This window comes from Drosophila bipectinata, chromosome 3R (genome assembly GCF_030179905.1).
Source record: "Drosophila bipectinata strain 14024-0381.07 chromosome 3R, DbipHiC1v2, whole genome shotgun sequence".
NCBI classification, from domain to species: domain Eukaryota; kingdom Metazoa; phylum Arthropoda; class Insecta; order Diptera; family Drosophilidae; genus Drosophila; species Drosophila bipectinata.
This window is the reverse complement of record NC_091739.1, coordinates 18843732-18870263: the sequence shown is the minus strand read 5'-3', so window position 1 is coordinate 18870263 and position 26532 is coordinate 18843732. Positions and strand designations below refer to the sequence as shown.

Below are 26532 nucleotides of genomic sequence, written 5' to 3'. Positions count from 1 at the left end.
GGCACGCATTTCGGTTAACATTCCCGTTCCCATGCTGGAATTTGGCTGTTATTGAATACTGGGCCTGTCCCGCTGCAATATTGAATATTTAATTCCTGCCCATACGATTGAATGTCCAAGGGCGCATAACAATTTCTTGACATGTGCGCCCAGTTCCCCCAATGTGGCGACAGTTTCAGCCTTGGTCTGGTGTTCGCCTTTTGCCGTTTTATTTTTTGTTTTTGCCCTTTTCCCCCGATACTAACGACATATATACAGACATATATGGAAAGAAACAAAAACGCCACAAAAGGGCCAGAGAACAATAAGATGAAAAAAACAAGAAAAACCAATTGACTTTCATTTTGTCGGCCATTTTCACAGCATATATGTATGTTTGTAGTATATAGCAAATATATGTGTACATATGTATGTGTATGTTTCCTGTTGCTGAACGCAATCATCTGATTGCAGTTTCGATGTGAAATAATTGGATTTGAAATAAAAATGTTGCTCGTTTTGTTGGGTCTCGAGCATTTAGCTTCCTTCTGGGCATTTCCCTGGGTGGGTGGATGATGTGGGTATTGGCATAATTTAGTCGTGGCTTTATTCCCATTTGTATCCAACTTAACTGTCGCATGTGTCACTAATTTAACGTTTATTTTTATTGCCCTGTTTGATTGGTTTGATCTTGAGTTTCAATTAGGTTTGGACTTAATCGGTTGAGTCTTAAATAAATCATTCGTGGCTTGAGCTGAATTATGGGAGGGATGTGTTCTGTGCATACTTACTTTTCTGTAGCTTATTTTCATTTTAATAAAATATGATCTTACCTTAATCACCTTTGAAAATACAAAAATAACTCATCAAATTTTATGTATATTTACCATTTAAATCAAAGTTTTCAATTTTATTATTTTCACATATTTCTCAATGTTTGGTTTGCATTAAAAGTGTGTTTTTGTTTTCGAGAAGATTTCATAAAATGTTTGCCCTTTTATCTTTACAATTTTAATTTCTATCCATAATTTCTATATCAATAATACATTTCTCTTACCTCTACTTTATTTTAGCTTTCAAATATATACCTTAGTTTGCTTCATCAACCTATTTGGCAGCACTAATCCTAACATTAATATGTATATATCGAACTGCCTCTCTGGCAAATAATTCATTTTGAACAGCTACCACACAAATATTGTTTATTTGCTTGCTGGCTTGTGTCTCAGCGATATTTTTTTATTTCCTATATTTTCACAATCAGTTTTGGTTTTTTATTTACAAATACACCTGTAAAATTATGTTGTACCTATTGTTTAAACTTTACTTATGGGAGTTTCAGTTTTTGCTGAAATAGTCCCCCGTTGTTTAATTAAAATATGGAATGTTGCCCGGCATTTTGGCTTAACTAAATATTTGCTGCATTTTTGTAAATAGAAGTATTTGTTTAATAATTATTTGCTCGGCTTAACGCCAGAATGCGTCTCGCTTTTGTCATTTTTGTTCTGTATATATCGGTAAACGTATATGTATATATATAGACTTTAATGGCTAACGCTACAAACTGTACGTCAAATATTTGGCAATTAGTTTTTGTTGTTATTGTGGCTTTTTATCGCATTTTACTTTGATTTTCGACAAATTAAATGCAAATATTAACGTTACTCCAATGGCGAATTTCGAATTGCGTTGTCTGGTTTCCGCTTCGTTCTATTTTACTTTTAAATATTTTGCTTTCAGTTTTCTTACTCTTGTTGTGGGTAAATTTTAAATACATATTCTATGGAAATTGTACATGCAATATTCAGAATTGAAATTTGAGTTTGAGTAAACATCGCTACAAGTAATTGCTATTAACTATAATTTACAGTTTGATGATTCAATGTACAGAGCAATTAAGTTTAATTATTGTTTGCTATCCATACGGCATAGAGTTGCCTATTTCGAGTCCTGTTTTCTATTTGCAGACCTCCGGTGCCCCCTTCCGCCGGTAATTCCTAGAGTCCGCCCAATTATGAGCCGTTATTTACGGCCCAAAACAACCGCCAACCGCCAACTGCCAACGGCCAATGGCCAAACAAAGGCAACTTATTTTCACATAATTTTCTAAATCGCCCCCATTTACGGTCCCGAAATGTCGTCCAAAAGCCATTTAGCAGGCAAATAATTACGTCCTGGCCAGGACCAACTTTATTAACTGCGCTGGGAGACAAAAGTCCAAAGACCAAAGTCCCTGAGTCCGGGTCCTGCTATCCATCCCATCACATACCATCGAGATTGGGCGGAATGCGCTCCGAAAGTGTCAAATATCGAATTAACTCATTTGAGTTGCTTCTCCTTTTCTGGGAAACTTCCTAAATCTTGGCCAGCTGGTCAGTGTCATAAGCACAAAGTCCTTGGAAACCTTCATTAAATTTGACAATGCTCCAGGACTAAACCGGACCGGACTTTTAGGTCCGGTTCCAGCCCTCGCCCCACCAAGTAAGGTTTTCTTTTGTAGGCGAATTTTGTGCTGTGCTGGCAAGCCAGAAATAAAAAAATATAAAAAGGCTGCCCATTGCTCTGAAACTCTCAAAAAACGCTTCCTCTTCGTCCTTTGCCCGATTGTCCCTGCTGCCGACACTTGGAAGTTCCTTAATTAAGATTTTGTGCGTTTTGGCATCGGACTCCACTCGACTGGAGAGTGGAGAGGCCATAGAATCCAGGGACTCCCCGCCTGCCACCATCTAATCCCACCCAATCGGGCCTAGACGGTTGGTCAGCATTACTTTAATTGTTGTTCCGAGCGTTTTGTGGGGCATTTCGCTTTTGTGGCCCAAAATAAATCCTTCTGAATTGCTTAAGCGCACTTCGCATGAACGCCTCTTCTACGGGCCTGTATCTATCTGCACTGGGAGAAATGCTGTCAGAAGAATACTCCTGTTGAAAACATTATTCTTTAAGTTTTTTTTCAAGTGCACAAAGCTAGCTTTCTCTGTTTCACTTTCCCCGCTTCGACTGTTTCCTGTTGCTGTCGCCGCTCGTATGCACGCGCCCTCGTCTTGTATTCCAATTACAAAGCCACAAAAAGTTGAAAAAGCTGTGCAATGACTGTGGTTCCAACAGGGTGGTGGTGTGGTGGTGTTGGTGGTGGTGGCATCTTCAGTTCGGTTTAGTTTCGCTAAGCGGTCGGGGTCTGAAGATTGTTGCACAACTTTTTATCGCGTCTTAATGTAATTGTTGTGTTCTCTGGTCGCTCAAGACATCGTCCTTTGTCCGATTCCTGCCCCATTTTCACCCTCCCTGCCTAAAAATAGAGCCGGCCGCGTGTCCTGTAATTTGATTTGCTGCCACATTATTTTGATGCCTTTAGATACTTGTATCTCTATGTGTGTGTCCGGACGGGCCATCCCAAATAGTTTTACAACATTTCACTTTTGGCGTGGCAGATTAGATGTCGGGCCGTTTGGTTGGATTTACACCATATGTTGTGTCGGTCAATTTGTAAAACGAGGTTAAGTGCTGACTGATTCAGGATGAGGGTGGCTGCTACCCCACTGCCAAAGAATGCCGGCCACATGCCAGAGGGTGAGTGTTTTGGGTGAAATTTCACAAAAGCACAGGGGCGAAACTTTAATTAGATTGCAATTTTAACTCCGGGAATCTCAAGCAGCTGGCAGAACTGGGTTAAGACGCAGTCAAGCATCGAATTAACAGCAAGAGTACAGGACAGGACACCAAAGGATAAAGATATTGAATTTATATATAGATTGGAGAACCAATTCCTAGACACTCATCCGCCTTAGTCAGCATCGTCGGCCAGAAGCCAACTTCTTTCTGATTACCGAATTGAGCCTGTCATAAACTAAATTGTTATTTAATACTTGATCGATATTTCATTTTTATATGCATGACTATCGAAACACTTAATCTTGGCAACCGGACAGGCACTTATATAAAGTTAACGGGCACTGCCCGCCAGTAAACTGACCCAAATACGACCACAAGATGGACACTGGCCTGGCTCCTGGCCTGGCCTGGTTTGCTCGTAAAACTTTGCCGGCGTTGGCTATTTGGCATTTGGCTGCTTCTCTGCCTGTCTGCTCGTCTGCCCTTCCCTCTATACACTCGTATACCTAAGAGCCATTTATGACAAATTGTTGCTGCCAACCGAGACGCTAAGAGGCTTGCAACGTGTGGGCGGCATGGCATCATAAATCAAGCCAGGAGCCAACTCAAAATAATATATGTAATGCTTGGCCTGACTTACTGAAATACATAAGATATACGGAAATATATTTCGCCAAGTTCTCAGTAGGATTGCTGCTGAACTTTTCGAAAAAGTTGTATTTGAGGAAAGTTTGTTTGTTGCTTCTTAGCCGATTTCCAATTTTTGATTGTCGTTTTTTGGCTTTTCGAGAAAGGCGTTGATAGTTGATGGAAGTTTTATTTGTGGAAAAAAAATTATGAAGAATATAAAATGAAAGAAATAGTTTAATATGCTAAAATAATAAACTCTACTTAGTTGGCAGTTGTCGGGTATAAAGCGGGCCCTACTTTCTATAATCCTAGTTCTTTTCTCTACTGGAAGGGTGCATATTGTCGCTGACCGAAGACGGTTTGTCACCAGATGCCCAGTTTTCGGGAACTGGGAGCCATCAGCCTGCTGCTCACCGATTTAATAGCTGCTGTGGATGATGGTCCGGCAGTTAGACCGCCGGTGGTGCCTCCCAGATCGGTGGCAGCCATCCGGTCTGCCCGGCAACCGGAGACTCCACCCCTGCCGCCCAAGAGCTCCATGGGCAGGCTGGAAACGACTCCTGGTGGCGGACTGCTGGGCGCCATCTCTATATAGTAGCTGTCCTCGCGGCTTGGGGAGTGTAAGCTACTCCGACTGCTACTTCCGGAAGAGGAGGACGATGTGGAGGCAGTGCTTCCTGCTAGCGAGGCGCTGTAGAATTGCTGGCACCTCTGCTGCTGTTGCAACTCGCGAGCTTGCAGGTTGTGCAGCGGTGAGCTGTAGGGTGCCTCTCTTCGAGTGCTGTGGTGCCACTTTTGGAGGCGAGCCGGATCCGTCGAATTAGAGTTGACGGATCCCTGGTAGTGCAGGAAGCTGTGCACATCATCACTCTCGTTTAACTGATGCCTCTGAAGATGCGGACGTAATTGACCGGAACGGTTGCCCCTCTGCCACGGCAACTCGCAGCGATAAACATGAGCCAATCCGGCCAGCAAAACTATGACCAGGATGCAGGCCACCAGCAACATTACCCCAGGATGACTGCCGGAAATATTGTGCAGATTTTCATGTCGCTGATCCATCAGGTGTTCGGGCTTGGACTCGGTTTTCAGCTCCACATAGGCCTTCAGCTGAGCAAAAGTACTGAGCTCTTCCTGGGATGCAGAATCCTTGGGCGTATTCACACTGCTATGCTGATGCGGCTGCTGCTCGTGCGGCAGGCTGGATGTTGAAGCAGGACCTGCTGCTGTGGTGGCTAAGGTTTTTATTGCATGCTTGGTGCTATAGGTCATTTTCTTAATACTCAGCGATGGCTTCTTTTTGTGGCTTTTGCTTGGCGACTTTGTGTCGCCATTTATAGCTTCCGGGTGCCGCTTATCAGTCGCTAACAGTAGCTTTCCCTTCTGCTGGCTCTTGTCCAGGAAATCCGCTTCCGTCTCGGCATCCGCCACCGTGGCCGTTCCTGGCAGCAACAACTGCTCGGCGTCCACCAAAAGGACATCGCCCTTGTGCATCAGCAACGGTGTGCCAATTAGATGGCGATCCTTTACATGCAGCTGCAATGTTGCATGTTTGTGCGGTGATGTTGCTGTTGCCTTCACTGACGGGTATTTTAATAAAGTCTCCTGTGCCCTTTCGTCTGGCATTTTGTCAGATTTTTTCCCGACCTGAGATATTTTTTGTGGCACTTCAATTGCTGTTGCCGTTGTTGCTGGCGATGTCGTTGTTTTTGCGCCATCGCTAATGTTCGTTGGCATTGTAAGTTGTTCGGTTTGGCTCGAATTTATTGCTGTTGTTGGGGTTTCTGGTGTTTCTGTTGCTGCTGGTGCTGGAGCTGCTGCCAAAATGGTAGTCGTTGATGTTGATTTTTCCCCAACCAAATTTAGCTGGCTCTTTGGTGGTGTTCTTGTTGTTGCTGCGGTTTGTTTTGGCTCTTGCTCCTGCAATTGGTCTAACGAAGTTGTTGCTGTTGGCCGCAAAGTTTTTGTGGTTGACTGGACGGTGGCGGTGTTGCCAGCTGATTGGGTTGCTGTTTCTGTTGCTGATGATGTTGCTGGTGCTGGTGCTTCAGTAGATGTTTCTGCTGATGTTGTTTTGGCTTCAACTTTGTCCTTTTTCAAGGCAATAACTGCTTCTGTGGTTGCTTCTGCACTTTTTGCCTTTGACTTTTTCACTTTTGGCAAAGCTTTTGACGTTGATGTTGCAGTGGTACTTACTAGACTGCAACTCGGTGGCGTTGTGTCATTCGCAGGCCTTCTTGCACCGCACTTTCTGCCACTGCCAGGGAAGTTCTCATAAAAGTCGTGGAACTGCAAATACTCAGCCTTCAGATCCAGTTCTCCGCTACGCACAGGACTCGACTGACCCACTTCCATTTGCACCGACCGACATGGACTGGCCCATTCGGCGATGCCCAGCAGGTCGCTGCATCGGATGGGATTGTCCTCCAGGAGCAGGTCCCGCAACTGGGGCAGCGTGTGAACTATCGATTGACTCACACTTTCCACTCCCGAGGACTGGAGGTTCAGGGTGAGCAGCTTGGGCAGCGAGAGGGCGGGCAGGAAAATCAAACGGTTGCCGGAGAGGTCCAGGGTCTGCAGGTTCACCAGCCCGACAAAAGTCTGGGGGGGCAGCTCCATTATTTGATTGTGCTGCAGGAAGAGGTGTTCCAGCGAGGGAGGCAGGCTGCTGGGCACTCGCATCAAAAGGTTGTGATCCAAAAACAAGGACTCCAGCAGCTCCAATCGTCCCAGAGCGTCGTCTTCCACCTGGGCGATGCGGGAGTGGGAAAGATCCAGGTACTGCAGCAAAGGATAGCTGTCCATATCACCGCAGTTGATGGCCTAAAAAAAAAATTAGGATTTTATTATTTGTATTATATCTACAAGGATTAAGTTTTTCATTTATATTAAATTTTATAAAAATGACTTTAACTTTCTTTTGGCAATTCCAGTCTAGCCACTTAATTTTTTCAACCACTCAGGAACTTATTGTTGGGCGCGAAAGTCTGGGGAAATTTGATTAGTGGCTGACAAAGAGGGAAAGTGGCAGTGCGAGTGTGAGCTGCATGCCCGGCACCGACATTGTTTAAAAATTAACTTAAATCTGCCATTATAATTACTTCAAAGGACGCGGCGCCAGTTGCCCCTTTCTGTGCAATCCTGCGCGATGCCTCAGAGCTATGAAGCTCGTCTACTGCCAAAGTAAACATAGACGCGACTCGTTAAATGAAACGACCCAGCCCGGCAACCATCGAACCAGACAGCCTGCCGTCGTCTTTGTCCTGCGGGCAACGAAGAAATGAGTGTACAACTTTGGGCGGGGAAGAATTGGTAGAATTGCGGATTTCCACTGCCTAACACTGGCAACGGAGTGCAGAGAGTCGACAGGCGACTACCGGCGGGCCCTAAACGCCATAATTTGCCATGAAAAGGCTGCGTGTTGACTGCCGATAAAGGCAGTGGCAGTGGCAGCAGCAGCAGTCGTATCAGCAGCAAAAGGCAGTAGTCGGCCTGGTCTGGAGAACAAATTAAAATGGCTTGGCAACAAAGGCGCCCGGGAGCAGTGATGAGCCACTTCAGGAACCAAAGAAAAAATAGCCCAGATAGTTGGTTACTGCACTGGAAGAAAAACATAAAACACCCGATGGCTTTAAAAGAGAAAATGCACTTTGCAAGCTGCAGTTTGAGTTGCCTATTTTTTTTTTTGGGGACCTAGCCTCTTTTTAAATATTTTTTCGAAAGTAAGGACGTTATTTAAAATATAATATTTTGTTCAACTCCCGAAAAGGATTTTCATTTTTTTGTTGTGTAAATTTAATTTTGGCTCCTGTCTCGCCTGTCTCAGCTGCACGTTGGCTGTTGGCTTAAACGTGATTATGCTTATGCCAATTATCCTTATTTTATTAATGCCCAGGCTCGGCCTGGTGCCTCTTCCCCTAGTGCTGGTCCTGGTCCTAGCCTGGCAGTTCATGCTGCTGCTGCTTTTGCCCGCTCCTGTTGCTCCTGTTTCTATTGCTGCTCCTTAGTGCCTTTGTCTCTGGCCCTAAACAGCTTACGAGGCGGCGTTTTTGCACCTTTTATGGCTTCCGCCATAATCGAGCGAGCGACAAAGGCGGCTGGAGCAATTTATGCGCCGCATTTGTTTGTCTACACTTGAAGCCGTTTAAGGATAATACCTGGGCGCAAGGAAGCCTGCAGACCTGGGGCGCTTTATGCTCATAATGCAATCGGGATTGTCTATTTTTGTGCCCCTTATAAATCTGTTTGCCAACGTTTTGTATAAGTGTTGGCAATTCAACGAGGCGGAGGGCGCAGAGCCGCGTTAATCTGAAGCTCGTGTTGCTGCTTATGTCAATCAGCCTGCCAGGATATACATATACACAGGATAGAGAATAGCTCGCTGCCGGCTTTTTTCTGACTTCCACTGCTGTCCGGCTTTTTCACCCCCCTCTGCGATGGCCTTATTGCTTTTCTTTTCTTATTAAGACTTGAACGCGCCCCATTCCATTATTTTGCCTTTGTTTTCCACTCGCATTTGTTGAAAAGTGAGAAGTGCACTTTGCTATTCCATTGTGTGGCCACATTGTGTCTTAATTACGTTCTTAACTAGACTTGAGTGGCGTGTCCTGTTAGCCGGACTAGCGGGCTTAACAATGCCTGCAACTGCCACTCAAGGAGAATGCTTTCCTAACAGAGGCCATATTCTTAAAATGGCTAGCATTCCCGATAGAAATGGATTAATTAAGCACTTCTACGTTCTCTTAAGACTACAGTTTCAAGATATTATTTTTTCTTATAAGTCTTCTTATAGTTATTTTTGATGGAAAAAACTAAATAGTTTAAAAATCTAGAAGTTCTATTTTAAATTTAAAAAAAAGTTTCAGTTATTTTTAATCAAACTCATTCAAACATTACATATTTAGAATATTTCCAATTAATATTCATCCTACAACTTTTCTGGAAACCTCAAACATGCAAAAAAATCAATAGGAGTTTCTTGTTTCTATAAAATAGCTCCCAATGCTAAAATTAACAGCACATAAAATCCCCTTCCCCTTTCCCCCTCAGCCCTGTCTCCTCTTTTTGGTTTTTCTTTGGAAAGAATCGAAGGCGGAAGTAAAAGAGAGACAAATAAAAATGGCGGGGGCAAAAATTTAAAAATAACAAAGTGTAAATCATACGCGTGGGGAGATTGCCTTGCGGTGGCTCTGTTGGCTTGTTTTACTGTGATGCGAGGAGGGGACAGGGGAGATGAGTGGCAAGTGGGGGCCAGGGCGAGGGGCCATGCCACAGAGGGCAAAAGGAAAACGCACTCAAGCACGCAGAGTGCGCACAGGCCACATAACAGATGCTAATTAATGGCAAAAGGGAGCGGTGAGCTTTCAGGGAGCATAATGGAGCCTGCCGGTGCAGGACTCAAGTCTGTATGCCGACAAGGACGAAGATGGCAAGTGTCTGTCGGGAATGTGCCGTTAATTGCCGGCAAAAGCGTCGAATTGCGGTTCATTGGCTCCACAAGACGTCTGGAAATTGTTAATATATCGATCACACACCGAAATAATAAATATTTTAATCCATATTTTTATGACAGCAATAGCTATATCTTGGTCAATAATAATTCTTCTTGATTTTGACAATTTTAAATATTTTTATTTTCTAATATAAAATATATTTTCTGTGTACTTACCCCTAGCCAGTTGTCTGACAACTTCAGGGTCCTTACTGATTGGGCAAGTGCAGCTGGCACCTGGCAGAGTCCTGTGCCACTGGCATCCAGCTCCTTGAGGCTCCAGGAGGCGACAAACTCCTGCATTGCACCGCCGACCTCCGGATTGTAGGCGATCGAGAGGCTGACCAGATCGGGGATTCCCTGCAGAGCTCGAATCGCCGAGCCACTCAGATGGTTGTGCGACAAGTCCAAGTGTTGCAGGTTGGGCAGAGCCAGGAAAGTCTCGTAGTCGATCTCCGATATATTGTTGTGGCTCAAGATTAAAGTCTGCAAGTCCAGCAAATTGTAGAAGGATTCTCGCGATATGTTTATGAGCTGATTGTGGGCCAGATTGAGATTCTTGAGCTGTGGCAGGCGCTGGGAGAAAAAACTGGCGGAAAGCTGCCTAAACTCATTGCAGGATAGGTCGAGAGTTTCCAAAGACAAACTATCACTGTTGTCCGTCAAGCTAAGGGGTATATCCTTCAGAGAGTTGTTGCTCAAATCCAGTTGCTTCAGTTGTTTAAAGTTGTCCAAACTCAGGCTGCTTAGCCGATTGCTGCTGAGATCCATGGCTGTGATCACCTGGAAATCGCCCTTCCACTGACCATCGCTGCTGTTGAAGGTCCTCAGATCCCGGTGGGTGAGATTCAGCTTGTTGGCCGGGGCATTAAGCTCCAACTCCCGTTTGTGGCGCTTTTGCTGGTAACGCAATTCCCCCCGAAAGCTGGCCGGCTCGTTTTCGTCCCTGAGCATTCGGTGTATACTCTGGTAGCTGAGACCCACATCCTGCTGGGATAATAGCTGCTCCTCCCGTTCGGCAGCTGCCCGGACTGCGGTGGTGCTGTCAGCCAACACCCCCGTGCCCGTTAGCAGTGTCCAGGCCATAAGCAGGGCCAGGCCTAGATCACATTGTTGGTTATTCACGATTTTCACCATTTTTGCCCCAGTTTTTCCCTTCTGCTATTATTTTTCGCTTTTTTGGTTTTGTCCCAGGGTTTTTTTTTGTAAATTGGGAGGTAGGGTTGCTGTTCTGTTTCTCGCCCGAAAATGCCTTTTATTTCACTTGGAATTTATGCTCGGTACGTGCGAACGTTTAACGTTCAATTTTGAATATGGCCATTCGCTGCTGCTGCTGATGCTGTTGCTGCTGGAAGGACTCTGACTCATTCATTTCCTCGTTTCATCCGCATGTTCATTGACTATTTTCTGGGACGTCACGTGCGCATTTCGCCTTTTTCGGCCAAACATGTGACAAGTGTCAGCGGCGGATGTCGTCCGAGGGCAATGGCTGCGTTTCCGGTCGACCGGCGGCCATTGCTCTAGCTTGTTAAAATTTCATTGCATACCCCAGGGGGCCGAGTCTCAGAATTTTTAATTAAATCAACTTGATCATTCTATTTAGAAACGTAGCTGGCGTTTTGGAATTGTTTTACAATTTTAATTGTGCGCCTTTTGTGTTTGGATTTGAATATTGTTTTTTTTCCAGTTTTTTCCCAGCGAGTTCCGCTTTCATTGGCCGGCTAATTGCTGTTGAACAAAACGCAACTCAACTCGAGCAAATGTCAATTAAAAAGCGAGCATTCCTTCCACTCCTGTTTTTTTTATGTTTTGGCCCAACTGTTGTCACATTACAGTGGGAGAAGCTCTCCCCCGTCGCAGTGGCTGTCGTCGCGTGCTTAAAATCTGTAATAAAACGTGAAAAAATTGCTTGTAATTACGCTCTTGTTGGCTGTTGTTGTGTGAATGCAAAATGTACGAAAGGTAAAACTTGCTTTTAATTCTCTGACAACGGGGTGTCTGTATGTGTGCTTACTTTCCCTGTTCCTCTTGTTTTTTCCCCTTTTATACCTTTTTAATTTCTAATCTGGCTTTACGACTTCAAAGCGCTTTGGCTGTTGGCTTTAGTGTTATTTTTATGTTGATTGCAGCTAATGAAATTATAATTTCAACACGCTCAGCAACAAGCCACGGTTTTTGCAATAGAATTTCGAGGGGATGCACACTTTTGGGGTCCACTAAGCTGCCGGCAATAAACCCAAAACCCAACCGATGCCGGTCCATATGTGTGGGTGGAGTAGGCATGTGCCTGCTATAAATCATTTAACTGGGTCATTTCATTTCCGGTACAGACAAGCGACAGGAAGGCCACTCCAGCAACCCAACTGTCAACTGACAACCCACAGCATCTGGCCCCAAAACGACGCAAATTTGATTTACTCATTGCCGGCCTAATAATGCACAAATATATGTGTGTGTGCAGTGTCCTTTCCCTTTTCTTTATTTTTGTTTTTTTTTTTATTTATTTTGCAGTCGGACAACTCGACCCTGCGAAATTAATTTGTCAATGTCTACTTAAAGTCGAACATGGCATTTTGATAACCCACCAGCAAAGGTATAATAACCTGTTTGGGAAGATTGCAGGACATTGATGGATGGTCAGGATAAGGGATTGGCAAACTTTTGAAAAGCCTCTTATATAATACGGTGCTTATGCAGATTATTCGTAATACTTTAAAAGGATTTGCAAATTAAAAAGCTTTTCAATTTATTTATAATATTCGGACAGGCTTTACATCTATATACCTTTAAAATACTGCAATATTTTATTGATTTTCTGGAATTTAAGGTTAAGCTGTTCCAGTGATTTAATAAAAATATTGCCATGAAAGCTTTGTTTGTCGACGGTTTCCCTGTCATTGCCCGCAAAGTATGTTGAACATACAAGCATACAAATACCTTTCGAGAAAAAAAGTCCCTGACTGGTTTACGTTAAATTTATTGACAAATATCATCAAGGAGCTGGCGTTTCATTTCATCTGCCGTAGCCGTTTGCTTACATAACAGTAAAATTTGGGCCATAAGTTTGGCGACATCCCCCCTTAATACCAACTCCCCAACACCATTCAGTCAGACATTCAGACAGATGTACGCAAGTCAATTGACATGAAAGTCGATTTCAAAAACCAACAACAAATAAGGGAAATATCAACGGCAGAAGCAGCGGCAGCAATAACAACATGAGCTGTCTGTTTGCTCGCCGAAGATTGACGCATCCCACAGTTCCCGGTGGGGTGGTGTCCTTTTTTGGTAAGTCCTGGGGATTGGTGTTGGCTGGAGATCCCCAACCAAGGGCCCCGAGTGCGCCCTTCCCTGCTCGTGTCAGTTTATTTTATGCCAGCTTGAAAATAATTTGCAAATTGCTGTGCCATATTTTTTCCGTACTTTCTGGGGCTGTATTTTATGATCAGACATTAGCGAGGGTTGTTTGAAGGAATTTGCTAGTGACTTTATTGCATATTTATATGATCCTATCACCCCTTGATGTTCCTTTGTCCTCTTTCTGGTGAATATTTTCGTTAGTTAATCAAATGCTCGGGACAAAGCAAATAACTTGCAGTGCAGTTCTCAAGTACATTATTCGAGAATGCAGATGCCAGGAGTGTGTACAAAAGTAAAGGCCAACAGCTGCAGCCAAAATAAAAAAACATACTTCTACAAAATGATAAAAAATGAAGGAAGAGCTGCTTAAATAAAAATCCAAGGCGCACTCACTGGGAGAGCTGAAATTGGATTTTGCAACCTCCTTTAACCCCGAACGCCTTGCACTCCTCTGTGATTTATTTTATACGTACTTAGATGGCCAAACTCAAAGCTAAACCCGAATGCGAACCCCGAACGGCTTTATCAAGGAATGCAAATGCAGTTGACAGCCAGGACAGCCATATGCCTGCGGAAGTACATTCAAAAAAAAAAGAATAACAATAAAATATATAAAAACTATTTTAGAATTTAATAAAGGATTTCTTTTAAACGTTTTAAAGACCCTTTTTAAAGATCATCCCCAAAAATAAGTATGTTTTTGGAAAACATTTTCCAAGTGCAATTTCCAATCTCCTGGCACGCCTCTGCTTTGCACCAATGCATTTCATTGAGTGCTCGACTTGGTGGCTCGGTGGTGCAGTTTCTACTTTTTGCTTCAGTGGCGCGCTCAATGGTGCAACAAAACACACACAAAATTGTATCTCTGCCCCGTCTCGGCTGGCTGCAGTTCAAGCTCAGCATTTTTCCAGGCACGGTGGCGTATACGTAATGCTCTGCATTTACTTTTCTTGCCTCGACTCCTATCTCTCTCGCTATTTCGCTACTTTATTTGTATGGAAATGTTACTGCTGACTGGTTGGTCTTTGTGCCCGGATTTACTTTGCCCAGCTTGGGCATGGCATGTTTATTGTTTAAGTGCTCTTCCTGGAGGTTTTTCATGCATTTTTCTCTATGCTGGCATTTTTTCTTTACCCTTTTTATCTCTTTGCGCCTTTTGTTTGCTTTAGTTTTAATAAACTTCCGCTTTACCCTTAGTTTTATATAGTTCGCCTTGTGTGGGCCACATGTCTTTTGAGCTTGGAAATTCTACACTTGAATATGCACTAGGAGGCTTGATTAAAATACATTAAAATAAAATACCTATAACTTACAAAATAAACTCAAGCCGAAAGCTATTTATATTATTTTTTGTAATAAAAGCTTTATTTTATTTATCAAGTTTTATGATAATTTTTAGAGTGTATGGTCCCAGCAATTCAGCGATTCCGGCATCCTGCAACCCAGCAATCCTGCAAAAAACCCGGCATCTGTGTCAATGTCAGGCACGTGCGGGCACGTGGATATGCATGTGGAACTTAAACTGCGTGGAGCTGTGGCATCTTTAAGCAAAATGTCCAACACTTGGCGAACAATTTGCCACGACACTTGGGCGATTTTCGGCTATCGATTCGCTTTTATTTGCTGCGCATAAAAGTTTTCAAATTAAAGTTTATTCTTGGCTTTCGACTGTCAGCCCGAACGAGTCGGCAATTTGGCAGCAACAGCGTCAGGCTGACTGACTGGAATATTGGCAGGCAAATTGGTAGTAGAATGAGATTGAGGACGGCAGCCATATCGAAAAATGGTTCAGGTGGATTTTTAGACTTCAGTCTCGAGTGTAGGCTTACTTGAAAGTGCTACGAAATTGGCTTGAAAGTTTTAAAGTGTTTTTATGAGTCTACATTTAATGGCTGAATTTTTCGGAATGGAAAGCAATTGTTCTGCAAACTATAAAAGCTTAGGTACAAACCTTGAAGGCATTAAATTATTATGTAACACTTGAAGCATTCTAGGAATTTCCTTTCTAATCTTGGCAAATATTTAAGGCCTCCATCAACGAGATTTGTCATTCCCATCAGCGGGAGATTTCCATGGGGCAATCATGTCATTGACTTGCACTGACGCCACGTTGTGCTCTATATATTAATGCCCTGCGGTAAAAAGGACCAAGCTTTTGGCCCGGCCTAGACCCCGCCCCAACCTCTGTTTCCCCCGCCACCCAGGCAACCAAAAACACATAAGTAAAATCTGTAATAAACTTGTTGTTTTTGTGTGTTTGGTTGTGCGGCTTTTATTGTTTTATTTGTGTGCGTTGTCCTTACAGGCAAGTAGGTTTTTTGTTTTTCTTTATATTTATTCTTTTTGGTAGTTTTCCTTCTGCTTTTATTTGTTAAATTGTGTTGTGAAAAATCGCTGAAGGCTCAGGGCCGCCACAACAGAGTCGGGTCTCTTGTGTATGTTTATTTGGTGGGTTTTCTGTTCCGTTTCTTTCTATTTTTATATTTTTTTTCCCCCCGTATATTTGGTTTCAAGCGTTCCGGGTGTTGTGTGCTTGACTTTGTTTCGGGGCTCTTGGTAGCCCAATTTCGGTTTGGCTCAAAGCATCTTATCTTGCCCGGCCTGGCGTGGCCTGGCCTGGGACCTTGAATGTGGCCAAGACGGCACACAAAACAATTTTTAATAAAAAATTGAGAGACGAATGCGGATGGTCGGATTTGTCTTCCTTTGTTTGAGCTGGAGTGGGTTGCACTTATTTTTATTAGCTTACTCATATTTTTAACCCTTTTGTCGTTGGCTTACTTTGTTAAGGGGCAAAGCTTTTTGCAAAATTGAAAAACTTTTTCAATAAATGTGCATAAATTGCTGCTGGCTGGCTGGCACCCACTCTCACTCCAAAAGCTGTCTTCCCTGGCTCATATTTAGCCGGCCCTTGAGTTAAAATATTAGTTGTGGTTAATGTTGTAACGTTATCGCCCCGAAACAATATCGGGAGCAGCTCCATTGTGGGTCAACAGCCCCAGCAAATTGCGTGTGTGGCTGACAGCTTGACTGGTCGAATGGACCTGATCCGAGCTATAGGCACTCATATTTCCTTGTCCGGCACATAAAGTGACACAATGATTTTCTAATAATTTGCCAAATTGCCTTTGGTTGACCATTAAATCTGAGATACGTGTCTGTGTGATGGCCAGATTATGTTCGCACAGACAGACGCACACGCCCTCGAATTCCGAAACAGCCAGCTAGACAAAATTCTTCTGTCTTGGACATAACTTGAGACTTTTGGCATTCAGTCCAGTGTGGTGTCATCAAGCTTCTCCTTCTATCTCTCCTTATGCTCGTTATTTCGGCCACTTAAAGCCTCGGCTCTTAAAGTCCTTTTGACTCAATGTGCTCCACAAAATCGGTGAAATAAATCTGGGTGTAGTGCAAAATCAATATCTTGTCTGGCTGCTGCGTTTTTCTTTTCGCTCTTTCAAGTGGTTTCGTATTGCAAGTGGAAAAACGAAAAAAATAAAGCAGGAAAAACAGAAATATTTTCGGATTGGATGTCGTTGATTTGGCCCAGAGCCATTGTTCTGATGTCTGGTGGAAATTTTCAGAACCGAAATGTATCTGTTTTTTAGTAAAAATACGACGAAGTAATCAGTGACTAGATGGTATTCTATATAGTAGGGGAAAGGTGCTTATATAATATATATGTATGTCCTTTAAATGTTTCTGTTTCCTTATTCCTAACCTCAAGCATTTCCTTCGAAAACTGTCTGATATTTTGATTGCGGCTGTCAATAGTGGAACCACCATCCGGTGGCTGTGTTGTTAAGTTTTGGCATTCGCTGGCTTTCAATTTTCATAGCTGAAGGCTCTTTGTTTGGCTGATCCCTTGACAGATTTCGTATCCGCCAACAGTTCGGTTTTCAGGGCTCCTTTGTTTGCCCGACAAAAAAATTTTTAAACTGATATGACAGCTTCTCTTGGAACTGGATTTGGGCTTCAAGTTTGGCAAGTGCCTTGGCAATTAGCGTATGTGTCTGCGCATAAATCTGCCGAAAGGGCAATTTATCAGGCCAGTCACTTGTTAGTAATACGCGTCATTTACATTAACGCACATTACGCTCAATTTTTCGAGTATCAAATTATGGCAATAGCAGACCAACACCAAGACCAAGTCAGGCGGCGGCAAACTTTAAATTTTTACGACATCATTTCATGGGCCACAAGGCAGCAAGCAAGCTGGCAAGGAGGCAAGAAAGGCAGTGGCCCCAGGACGAACGAACCCTTAACGATTGTTGTTCTCCTTGCTCAACTTCAATGATAATTTGCCAATCCCACCCTTGAAAAGGGAAAAATATTACACGCATAACTGTCGTATTTTTTGGGGCTTCTGTGTGCGAGTCTTTTCTTTCGGTTTTTTTGTCTCTGGCGTTGGAAAACAAAAATTAGGCCATTAAGGCATTTACCAAATGCGCCGTGTCCACAACTGGCCTGGCTTTGGTATTTTCTGGCATTACTGTGCAAAGACTGGGTGCGCTCCAGCGGGAGGGCGTCTGTTTGGTGAAATTGAAATTAATGTCCCGGAAATCACAAGTTGAGCACGCAACGCGGCCTGCAAAGGGTTCGCTTCTCGGGAGTACTTGAGCCATTTGATATATGCTGGTAATTTTCGTTGTATGCCGATGATTAGACTGGCAATTAGTGAATTAGCATACGAAATATGTTTAATGTGTTTCAAATGAGACCTCTCAAGAAGACCCAGCTGCCGCTGAAGGCTTTTGGACTTTTGTGGAAAATTGGGATTTTATTTTAAGTACAACAGCTTAGGTAGATGCTTCGTTTAGAAACAGATGCTGCTGATACCATTCCTTTTAAAGTCTGTTTTAATATGAAACATAACTAAACAAAAGAAATGCCCGAAGCCTTTCACAAAACTCTCTTAAAAATGTTTTTGAAAAATTCGACTCTTGTGAAGTTTAAGCCGAACAATTGAAGTCAAATATTTGACCTTATTTGGTTAGCTACAAATCGAATCCATGGCCATCAGCTTCCATTGCTTCTGGATTGTATTGTTAGCATTTTAGCATGCCCCAGGCCCAGGCTGAATTATTAAGCAATTTTTCATATTTTAATGGCAAAACATTTTGCCGGCAGACGACGACTACGACCAAGGAAAAAATGGTAGGAAAAAGAAGTGGGCAAAGTTTTTAATTTGTTATGCTGCTTGCGTCCCCACGCCCACGCCAATACCAGGTCCTTCCTCCTCTTTTTTTTCCTGAATCGCCTCTTTCCACTTGCTGTGCTGCATTTCGTATATTTTATTTTTCAACATTTATTGTGCGCCTTTCTCCGGCTCGGCATTCATTATAAGCCATAACAATTTGACCGTGAGGCATAAAAGTGTCGAAAGTGCAGGCTGTGTGGGGGCGGCGAATCAGAAGGAGTCAAGCGGGCGTGGCACGAAACTTTTGTTGTCCAACAATAACAAAGAAACTGTGTTTTTTTTATATTTTGCTTTTCAAACAAGGGGCGCCAGAGTTATGTGAGGATCGCTCAAAAAAATATGCGGCAACTTATGCGAAAAGTGCGCCAAAAGTTTTCAGTGAGTTAAAAGTTTATTTGATGGCCTGGCATTTAATTCGATTCAAAATATGAGCACCACTTATGATGTGGTAATGAGAAGCTCCCTGGCATTTCCTTTTTGACCTGCAACATCCTGCATAAATAAACGCACGCCTGCGTAACCCGGCTCACTTCGCCCTTCATGGAATTGCCAACCAAACTTATAAATCCCAGATATCCTGATCCTAATGCCACGTTGAATACCAAATGATGATGCTCGCAGTCGCCTTCTTCGTCTGAGTCGCGTATCTGCAAGGAGCACTAAAAGCCAAAGCCAAAGTGTGAAAATAAAAACAAACAGCATCGAGGCAGCTGGCAGATAACTGCCGCCGCGGCACTGCATCCCCAACATCCTCCCTCCAGGCAACACCAACCTACACAAAAACCGAGACAAACCAAACCAAAAAAAAAGGGCAGGAAAATCGATGCGAAAGTGTTGGCTGTCTAAAAAAGTTTCCTTCCTACACAAAACCCGAGCGCATACATAGGCGCCTGGTGACTTGTAGGTGGCGCCTCGGGGGTCCTGAGCTGCGATGATGCCAGGTTAACAGTGCGTATACGTAACCCAGCTGAGTGGCTGCTAAATATTTTCAAGGATAACTTTACACATCCCGCTCAAACATGTGCATACCGAAAATGGCAATAGGTACGCGACCCAAAACTTTGTCGCCCAATTGTTTTTGTTTTTCCGCCACCTCTCAAGGATTATCATTCGTTAGGGACGCACTTGAAAAAAGGAAACGACGTGGAAGGTGCACCAGAAAAACGATCAGGATAAGCGATTATCTACTACTGAAAACGGAAGAAAATATTCTGTCAAAAAAGCTGCTTAGATTATGTTAATTATAAACAAAACAAGTAGTAGACATAGCTGGTTTAATATAAACATGTATGAGCCTTTAATTTAAAAAAACTTAAAACCTTTTTCCAAAAATATCCTTTTAAAATTTCCTTACTGCACATATTTTTTTATAGAACATAAACGAAAAGTTTTCCAAAGCCAGAGTTAACTTCAAAGCCAAGTAAGTGCTAGAGCTTCTGGTTAGCCTTGCTATTTCTACACATTTTTCCCATTTTTTTATGAATAGTTGAGGCAAGACCTTGAAATCCGATCCACTGGAGTCGCCCAACTACTTTGCATATTTTCACTATTTCTCTTTCTGGTTTGTCGCCCAGATACGTGACTTGGCATTTTAAGGGTCGCCCAAAGGCATACCAGATAAGTTACTAATGGAAAAACCTCAAAAAGCGAAAATATATGCATGTCGGGCAATTATTCTTTGGTAAAAGCTCAACGAATCCCCGACGCATTGCAGCTGCGGATGCAACATTAAGCTGCAACATATGCAGCAGCCAGAAGGCCTCAAGCGAAATCCGGATAGCGTCATTTTTATGACATTTCCGATGAATACAAAATGCTTAATTAAATGCCGTTGAAGGCAGTGTCGTCGCTGATACCTCTCCGTACACCACTGCCGCCCTGGCTAGGGCTGTCTAAAAAAGCACAACTGCCGCAGTCATGTGCGACATTTGGTTGGGAGGACATTTTTTTTTTGCCAACGTTTTGTTTCCCACTTGGGCAAATAATGATCCCCAGGCAGGGTGGGCTTTCATCCTAGAGACTGGCTCCAATCCCGTTGCGTATTTACTGCAAAGATTATTTGCAATGCCCTCGTTCCCGTTACCATTGTACGGCAATGCCGATGAAGGGGAATAATGGCGGTAAGCAGGCTTTTTCGGAATGGCAGCAGGACGCGTGTGTGCCTCAGCATGCGGTCGCTTTGTATATAACAAATCACTTTGTTGGCGCAACACTTTAATGTCAGGGATTAGGCATTAAGGTCAGACTTCCCAGGGTCTAGACAAGCCGAGGACATTGTAGTTTCAAGACTATATGATACCCGCTACTCAGCTTAAAGGAAAGCTTAACAGAGAACTTAAATAAATTTAATAACTAATCTAAATTCCATTTAAGCCTCGGTTTCTATTTATAGAAAAGCTTTCAACAAAGCATATATACCATACAAAATATATATTTGAGCAGCACATTTCCATAGTTGGAATCATTTTGCTGAAAGCAAAATTTTCTGTGTTTGCTCAAGTGCAAGTCAATGTAAGAATACGCTAGTTGGTTTTTGGTAATATCAACCTCAAATGCCACATGCCACACGCCTTCACACATATTTGAACTAAAAACTTAAGCATAAATGCACACATCTAGCAGCAATATTGGAATACTATGTTGACACACATTTTCGGGCAGCATGTCAAGTGGGGAAGCTGAAAAGCTTTTACTGCAAAACTTAAAACCAAAAAATGAAAAAATAACTTAGCTCCATTTGTGAAGTGATTGCCAAATTTCAGGCAAGTCAGGCAGATTCAGGTAAGGATGTTTTTGGGGGGCCATGAGAGCAAATACTTAAAAAGACAGAAAAGTTTTCACACTGCAATTAGTAAAAGTGCAAGTTGATGTTGGTTTTTAAATAAAGGTAATTACTATTGCCGTAGCTTCTTGCACAAAGTTTTAAGTAAAATAACTTTGAATGGAAGCAAAAATCATTTGGCATACTTTCCATATAATTATTCTTTATTTTCGCATTATAAAATGTGCAAAAATCATTGGTTCATTTGATTTTTGAGTTTATTTTTAAAATGGTCGGTCTTTATGTGCCTGCTCAGCGTAAAATATTTCGCATGAATAGACAGCTTTCAATTTTCCATTTATTTTTATTTGTAAGAAAAATAAGGCAATGCGATCAAAATCAGTGTATAATATTTTTCGCTTTTTTCGCGATTGCTAAAATGTTAAACAATTTGGCCCGTGGAGGGTTGATTTCCGCTTCCTAGGGTAGTGGGGCGTGCGTCGCCCATCAACTGCAAATTGCGCACGCAAATTGTCTGCCGTCCTTCCATTCCCTAGAACCATGTCTATTTCGCGCCTGTAAATCGTAAATCAGCACAGATTATTGTTGCTAAACCCCCTGCAACTCACAACCATTTACATTTGTATCTTTTGGGTTAGCCGTTTCCTTCAACATCGCCATCTCCATCTCGTCTTTGCTGGCTGTGTCTGTGTTTTTCAATTTGGAGCAGCTTAAAGCAGCCGCCAGCTTTATGTCCTCCTGCTACCGCTTTTGCCTTCTCGCCGTCTTGCAGCTTTATCAAAGGCCGTTCTTCTTCATAAATATGCAAATTGTCTGCCGCCTTTCACGGCGGTAGCCGGTTTTTTCGGCTGCCATTTTCGTTTACCGCTCCTAAATCGGATTTACTTTCACTGGCTTTAAGTTTCTGCCGCCTGTCGTGTACTGTGATTGTGTGCAGGTTCTTTTGTAGTCACGAAAATATTTGATTATTCGCTGCCGCACATGGTTGGGCTGGGTGGCATGGGTGCGGCTCCGCTGGTTGCAGCTAACGACTTTGATTGCCACGAGACGACCCACGTGATTGCAAGTGCCCGTCTCGGCCACAAACAATACCACCGCAGTGGCATTGTTCTCCCGAAACCATCTCTGCTGGGTGTCTCCTGAGCTGCGGTTTCCACATTGGCGATTTCCCACATTACTCATACGCACAGTGCACATCAAATTGAGTTGGTTGAGTGCAATAATGATTTTTATTGAAAGTTAAATCAAACAGAAATTCTCATCATCATACATTTATTTCAATTTTTCTGAAAATGTTATCTTTAAATATCTTTTCCTTTTTGGAGAAATTATTAAACTGGAAAAGTGAATTCACTCTTGATTTACCTTCAGCCGGAGGCTGGATGTGAAGCTATTTCAGTAACTAATTAAATAAATAATAATTTTGTTGCCAACGGAAGCAATTCCCATAATACTAATACCTCTTGACTTGGCTGAGAGACTTGATTTGAATTGACAAGAGGGAGTTTTGATGTGATATCAGGTTACAAAGTCACCACGGTGCTGGCTTCTTGGCCGCACAGTAGGCACTTGCGCAACACCCTCCCGGCACACTTAATTGAGTCAACCCTCTTCCAGAGTGGGGCTTAGATTGTTACCAGTAAGGTGTGTGGTACAGGGGTTGAGGGGTGCGTGTGTTATCTAACCCAAAACTGGTGGCACTTTTGCTTCCATCTAATTAGATGTTGTGGCTGCATTAATTGCCAAGCGTCTGGACTTTACGGCTTTTCAGGGCGAAGATACCTGAATAAGGAAAGTTTTATTGCCTTGGTAGATAAAAGTCGAATTAGCGTTTGCCTCATTTGCCTGTCAAATGCCTTTCGTTTTGACATTTTTGGCAATAACCTGCAGTACTAGTGCCCATATATCTCTACATAATTTACTCGCAGTTATGTTCTATAGATTTCCAGCAGCATGTGCCTGTATATACTCGTAAATAAATAAATTGCCCACAGGAATTTCATAATACTTCTGTGATGGGGCGAACGAGAGGAGCTTTGCATGCATAATTCAGGCGTATGAATTTCATGTTCCATCGCACAAACAACGAGGCAAAAATCAATCAAATTAAACTCAATATGAAAATGAAAATGAAATTCATAAAGCTTTCGAACTCAATTCACGGCTGAGAGCAGAACCAAATGCGTCTTGGTTACCCAGCGGACCGGGATTGTGGCAGGAAACTTGTGCAAGATTTCCATAGTTGCCACACAGCAGAGTTCACAATTTCGCAATTTAATTATCGATGGCTAGAATGGCTGAAATGGTTGGCAAACTTTTGAAAGCCTGCCGGCTACTGGGAATTTCTAGTTTTAGCCATAGTTGTTCAGCCTCAGCCTCGGCTTTGGCTACGGCTACGGTTATGGCTTCTGTTTTTGTTTCCATTTCCAATCGCAAGTTTGTTCAGACCTGCCGCACCTCTGACCTCTCGGGAGTCCAGGACCTTTGGCACTTTCTAAATTTAGGCCCGAACCACAAAAGCTAGTGCATTGCACACTAGACCACAATTATTCAGATGCCATTGTGTTGGTTTCGAGTAATATTTGATATTGTGGTTGGAAATTGTTTAATTTGGAAAATCAAATCCAAATCACACAGACGGCAGTCATTTGGCCATGAAGTGTCAGCTGTTAACTGAATTATCGAACCAATAATTAATTCGGATTCCATTAAGAGCATTCATAGGTTTTTCCTAAAAATGTGAAAATGTTTAGTACATTTTAATTATTACGTCCGAAAATCGATTTGGAGAGTGTTAATTATATCCCTCGGCTGGTAGTGTGTAATTTTCATTTTGTCATTTACGAATTTGATTAACTTGCCTAATGAACTCCCAAAATAAATGCCATTTGTTTCATTGGAGACTGGGGAAATGCCTCACAAATTGCACAATGAGTGGAAAAACTTTTTCAATTTTCGCTGTTCTTAGGATACAGGATTTCTGTTACAGGATAACAGAAAAAATTGTCTCGCAATTAAAGCAACAAATTAAAAACTGTGCAGCCAGATGAGCAGCGGTAAATTGTGAATGAATTAGGTCGATTTGCATGAAAATTTCATAAATATGTAAGCTGGCCAGGGTGGGATCGGGGGACACCATCCCGGGGACCGAGCATAAAAAAGCGGGCGAAAAGCAAACAAAATTGCGGGGCCCCCAAGGTACGAGTAATCAAAGCAAAAATTACCTAATTAACATAATCCGCAGTGGCCAAATGAGGCGGCTCCTGCTCCTGTTTTCTGATGCTGCGGCTCCTTACTTTGTGGGCGTGCCCGACAGCAAGGATGTCGTCTGCTATGGCCGTTGATTAGCGCTGCCTTTTGCTCTGTACTCGCATTCGTGTCCTGCTGCCCCTCCGAGTCTGTCTGTCTGACAGTCTGTGTAAATCCTCTGTGATAAGTTGTCTAGGACTGGATCCGGTTCACGTTTTCAGCGCCCTCTCTTTTTCTGATTAATATTCAGACGTTTAAATTTCGCTTTTGTGTGTTTCTCTGCTTCGTTTTCGTTTCTGGGTTTTTGGTTTTTGTTTATGCTTATTTTTATTCGGTCTGTTGATATTTGCTTTAAGGTTTATTTTTTGCTCTACCGAGAACTGATGCACTGTTGCACTGAAAATGGATTTGACACTTTAGCCCGTTGTAGTTTTTTCTTTTACCTGAATGTGAGGCCAGCGGAAATGAGAAGTTTCTTTCGTTCACATTTATGCATAACACACACACACTCGCACACGCACACCTATCAGGACAATGCAAAAAATTGGGAAAAATGGGTGACGCGAAATACTATATCCTGTGCGTTTGCAGAAACCCTATATTTCAAAAAAAATTCATTTTTCTGCGTTTTTACAAGTTTTTCAGACGGAAATTGAAAGAGCCTAGGATATGCTTCATATCACGGGTTTAAATGAGTATTTAAAGGGATTGACTTAGACCAAAATATCTCAAACTAAAGCCAAATAAAGAACATTCCTACGTGTTAGTATGTTTGAAACTTATAGGTAATAATTTTTGATATAAAAATATTCAGTTGGCAAGTCTGTGCATAGAAAAGTTCCTATCCCAATCCCAGATTAGACGCCTTGCTGTCTGCCAGCAAAAAGTTTGACATTTCGCCTTCCGCCACCGGAAGTGGTTCACACAGACACAGCAGCTAAAAATGCCATCACACACACACAGGAACACACACAATTTCTCAGGCACGCTAACCACACTTAAGTACAGGCTTTATCTGCTACCTGGTCTTTTGATTTAGTTTTATTCGCACTATAACGCAGAGGCAGTTGGCTTAGATGGTGTTTCTTGTTTGTTTGTTTGTTCACTCGGCACTTGGCACTTGGGATTTAAGGTGTTTTTGCGTCACACGGGTCGCGTGTCCTGGCCACGAAGGATATAGCACTAGACTGAGCTGCTCCAGCGGCCAGGTCTTGCTTTTAAGCCAGCCTGTGAAGTTCGAAATTCGAAACTGCCCCCAGGCGCCTGCGCGTTCGCTCTTTCCTAGTCGATGGGACGCTCTTTTTCGCACGTGTCCTTCCGGTTGGCGCTCTTCGTTCTCCAGGATTTGCTGACTCCTGGCTACGTTTTGTTATTATTTTGTTTATGTCCCTGCCAGCGGGCCGTCGCTCTTTGGCGTGTGCGTGTTTGTCATCACCTGTTAGCATTTGCGAGTCCTTGAATTCCGGCCGAGCTCGAGTTGCGGCTGCCTAACTTACACAACCTGCTGGCCAACAAAGCCGACCACTTCCCGTCTCCCTCGTCCTTCGACCTGGTCGCCCCAAACCTTCTGGGCAGCTGCTGTTGACATAGTCTTTGCCATTATGTAATAATCACAAAGCCATACACATACGCACACACGTGCCCATCTCGTGTTAAACTTCAAATTAATTGCTGCCGAAAAATATACTGGCATGTGGGCTGGACTCTATGGATGGGCGTCTATGTATCTGCCCGGCAGGACATTGTCTGCTACGATGACCGCAGACCCAACACCAGTCACGTTCCCGTTTTGCATGCTACCAGGATACCCTCCTAAACAAGCAGCGAAGGTCAGTTGAAAAGGCCAGGGGGTGGGGTACTGCTATGAGTGGGAGTGGGGGTTGTATGCATTCAGGTGATGTCCAGGTGTTGGAGACGCGTAGAAGTCATTAAGTGTGGCCAGTAAACTGCGATACGCAGACAAAGCTATACAATAGAGACAATATTTTAATGTTGGGAACTCGAAGAACTAGATACCTAGTACTTGAAATAATACAATAGTTTCTAAAAATGTTTGTTTCTTAAATTCTATGTTTTTGTTTCAAGTTTATCCTGTCTATGGTTTATTAGGTTTTAATTCTTCTCTTACTTTTACAATTGGTTCACCCCACTGGACCTTTGAAGCACTGTCTGGGCTGAAGAGTGCCGTCATATGACTTGCAGGCTTTTCAGTTTGGGGCGTATTCCTGGATA

General features: G+C 42.9%; 2 protein-coding genes and 1 non-coding gene across 4 annotated transcripts in view; 1 reads left to right on the top strand and 2 right to left on the bottom strand.

Annotated features, from left to right (window-relative positions):
• Nucleotides 1-26532, top strand: part of timeout (circadian regulator timeout) — a 66246-nt gene that overhangs the window by 32973 nt on the left and 6741 nt on the right. The window lies entirely within an intron of this gene.
• On the bottom strand, nt 2606-11504 carry 2mit (leucine-rich repeat-containing protein 2mit). The gene is made up of 2 exons (XM_043212498.2): nt 9887-11504; nt 2606-7041 (listed from the first exon to the last, which is right to left on the bottom strand). The coding sequence occupies exons 1-2, from the start codon at nt 10844-10846 to the stop codon at nt 4582-4584; spliced, it is 3420 nt and encodes a 1139-aa protein (XP_043068433.1). The 5' UTR covers nt 10847-11504; the 3' UTR covers nt 2606-4581.
• On the bottom strand, nt 11507-25473 carry LOC108130546 (uncharacterized). Its single transcript, XR_006246189.2, has 3 exons — nt 25323-25473; nt 24276-24696; nt 11507-11593 (listed from the first exon to the last, which is right to left on the bottom strand). It is a non-coding gene; the product is annotated as an uncharacterized protein (transcript).

Bases quoted from the DNA above. Each gene is read 5' to 3' on its own strand.
- 2mit (XM_043212498.2), bottom strand. From the start codon at position 10,846: ATGGTGAAAATCGTGAATAACCAACAATGTGATCTAGGCCTGGCCCTG. The intron at 7,042-9,886 runs GTAAGTACACAG...TTTTTTTTTTAG, and splicing joins TGTCAGACAACTGGCTAGGG to GCCATCAACTGCGGTGATAT.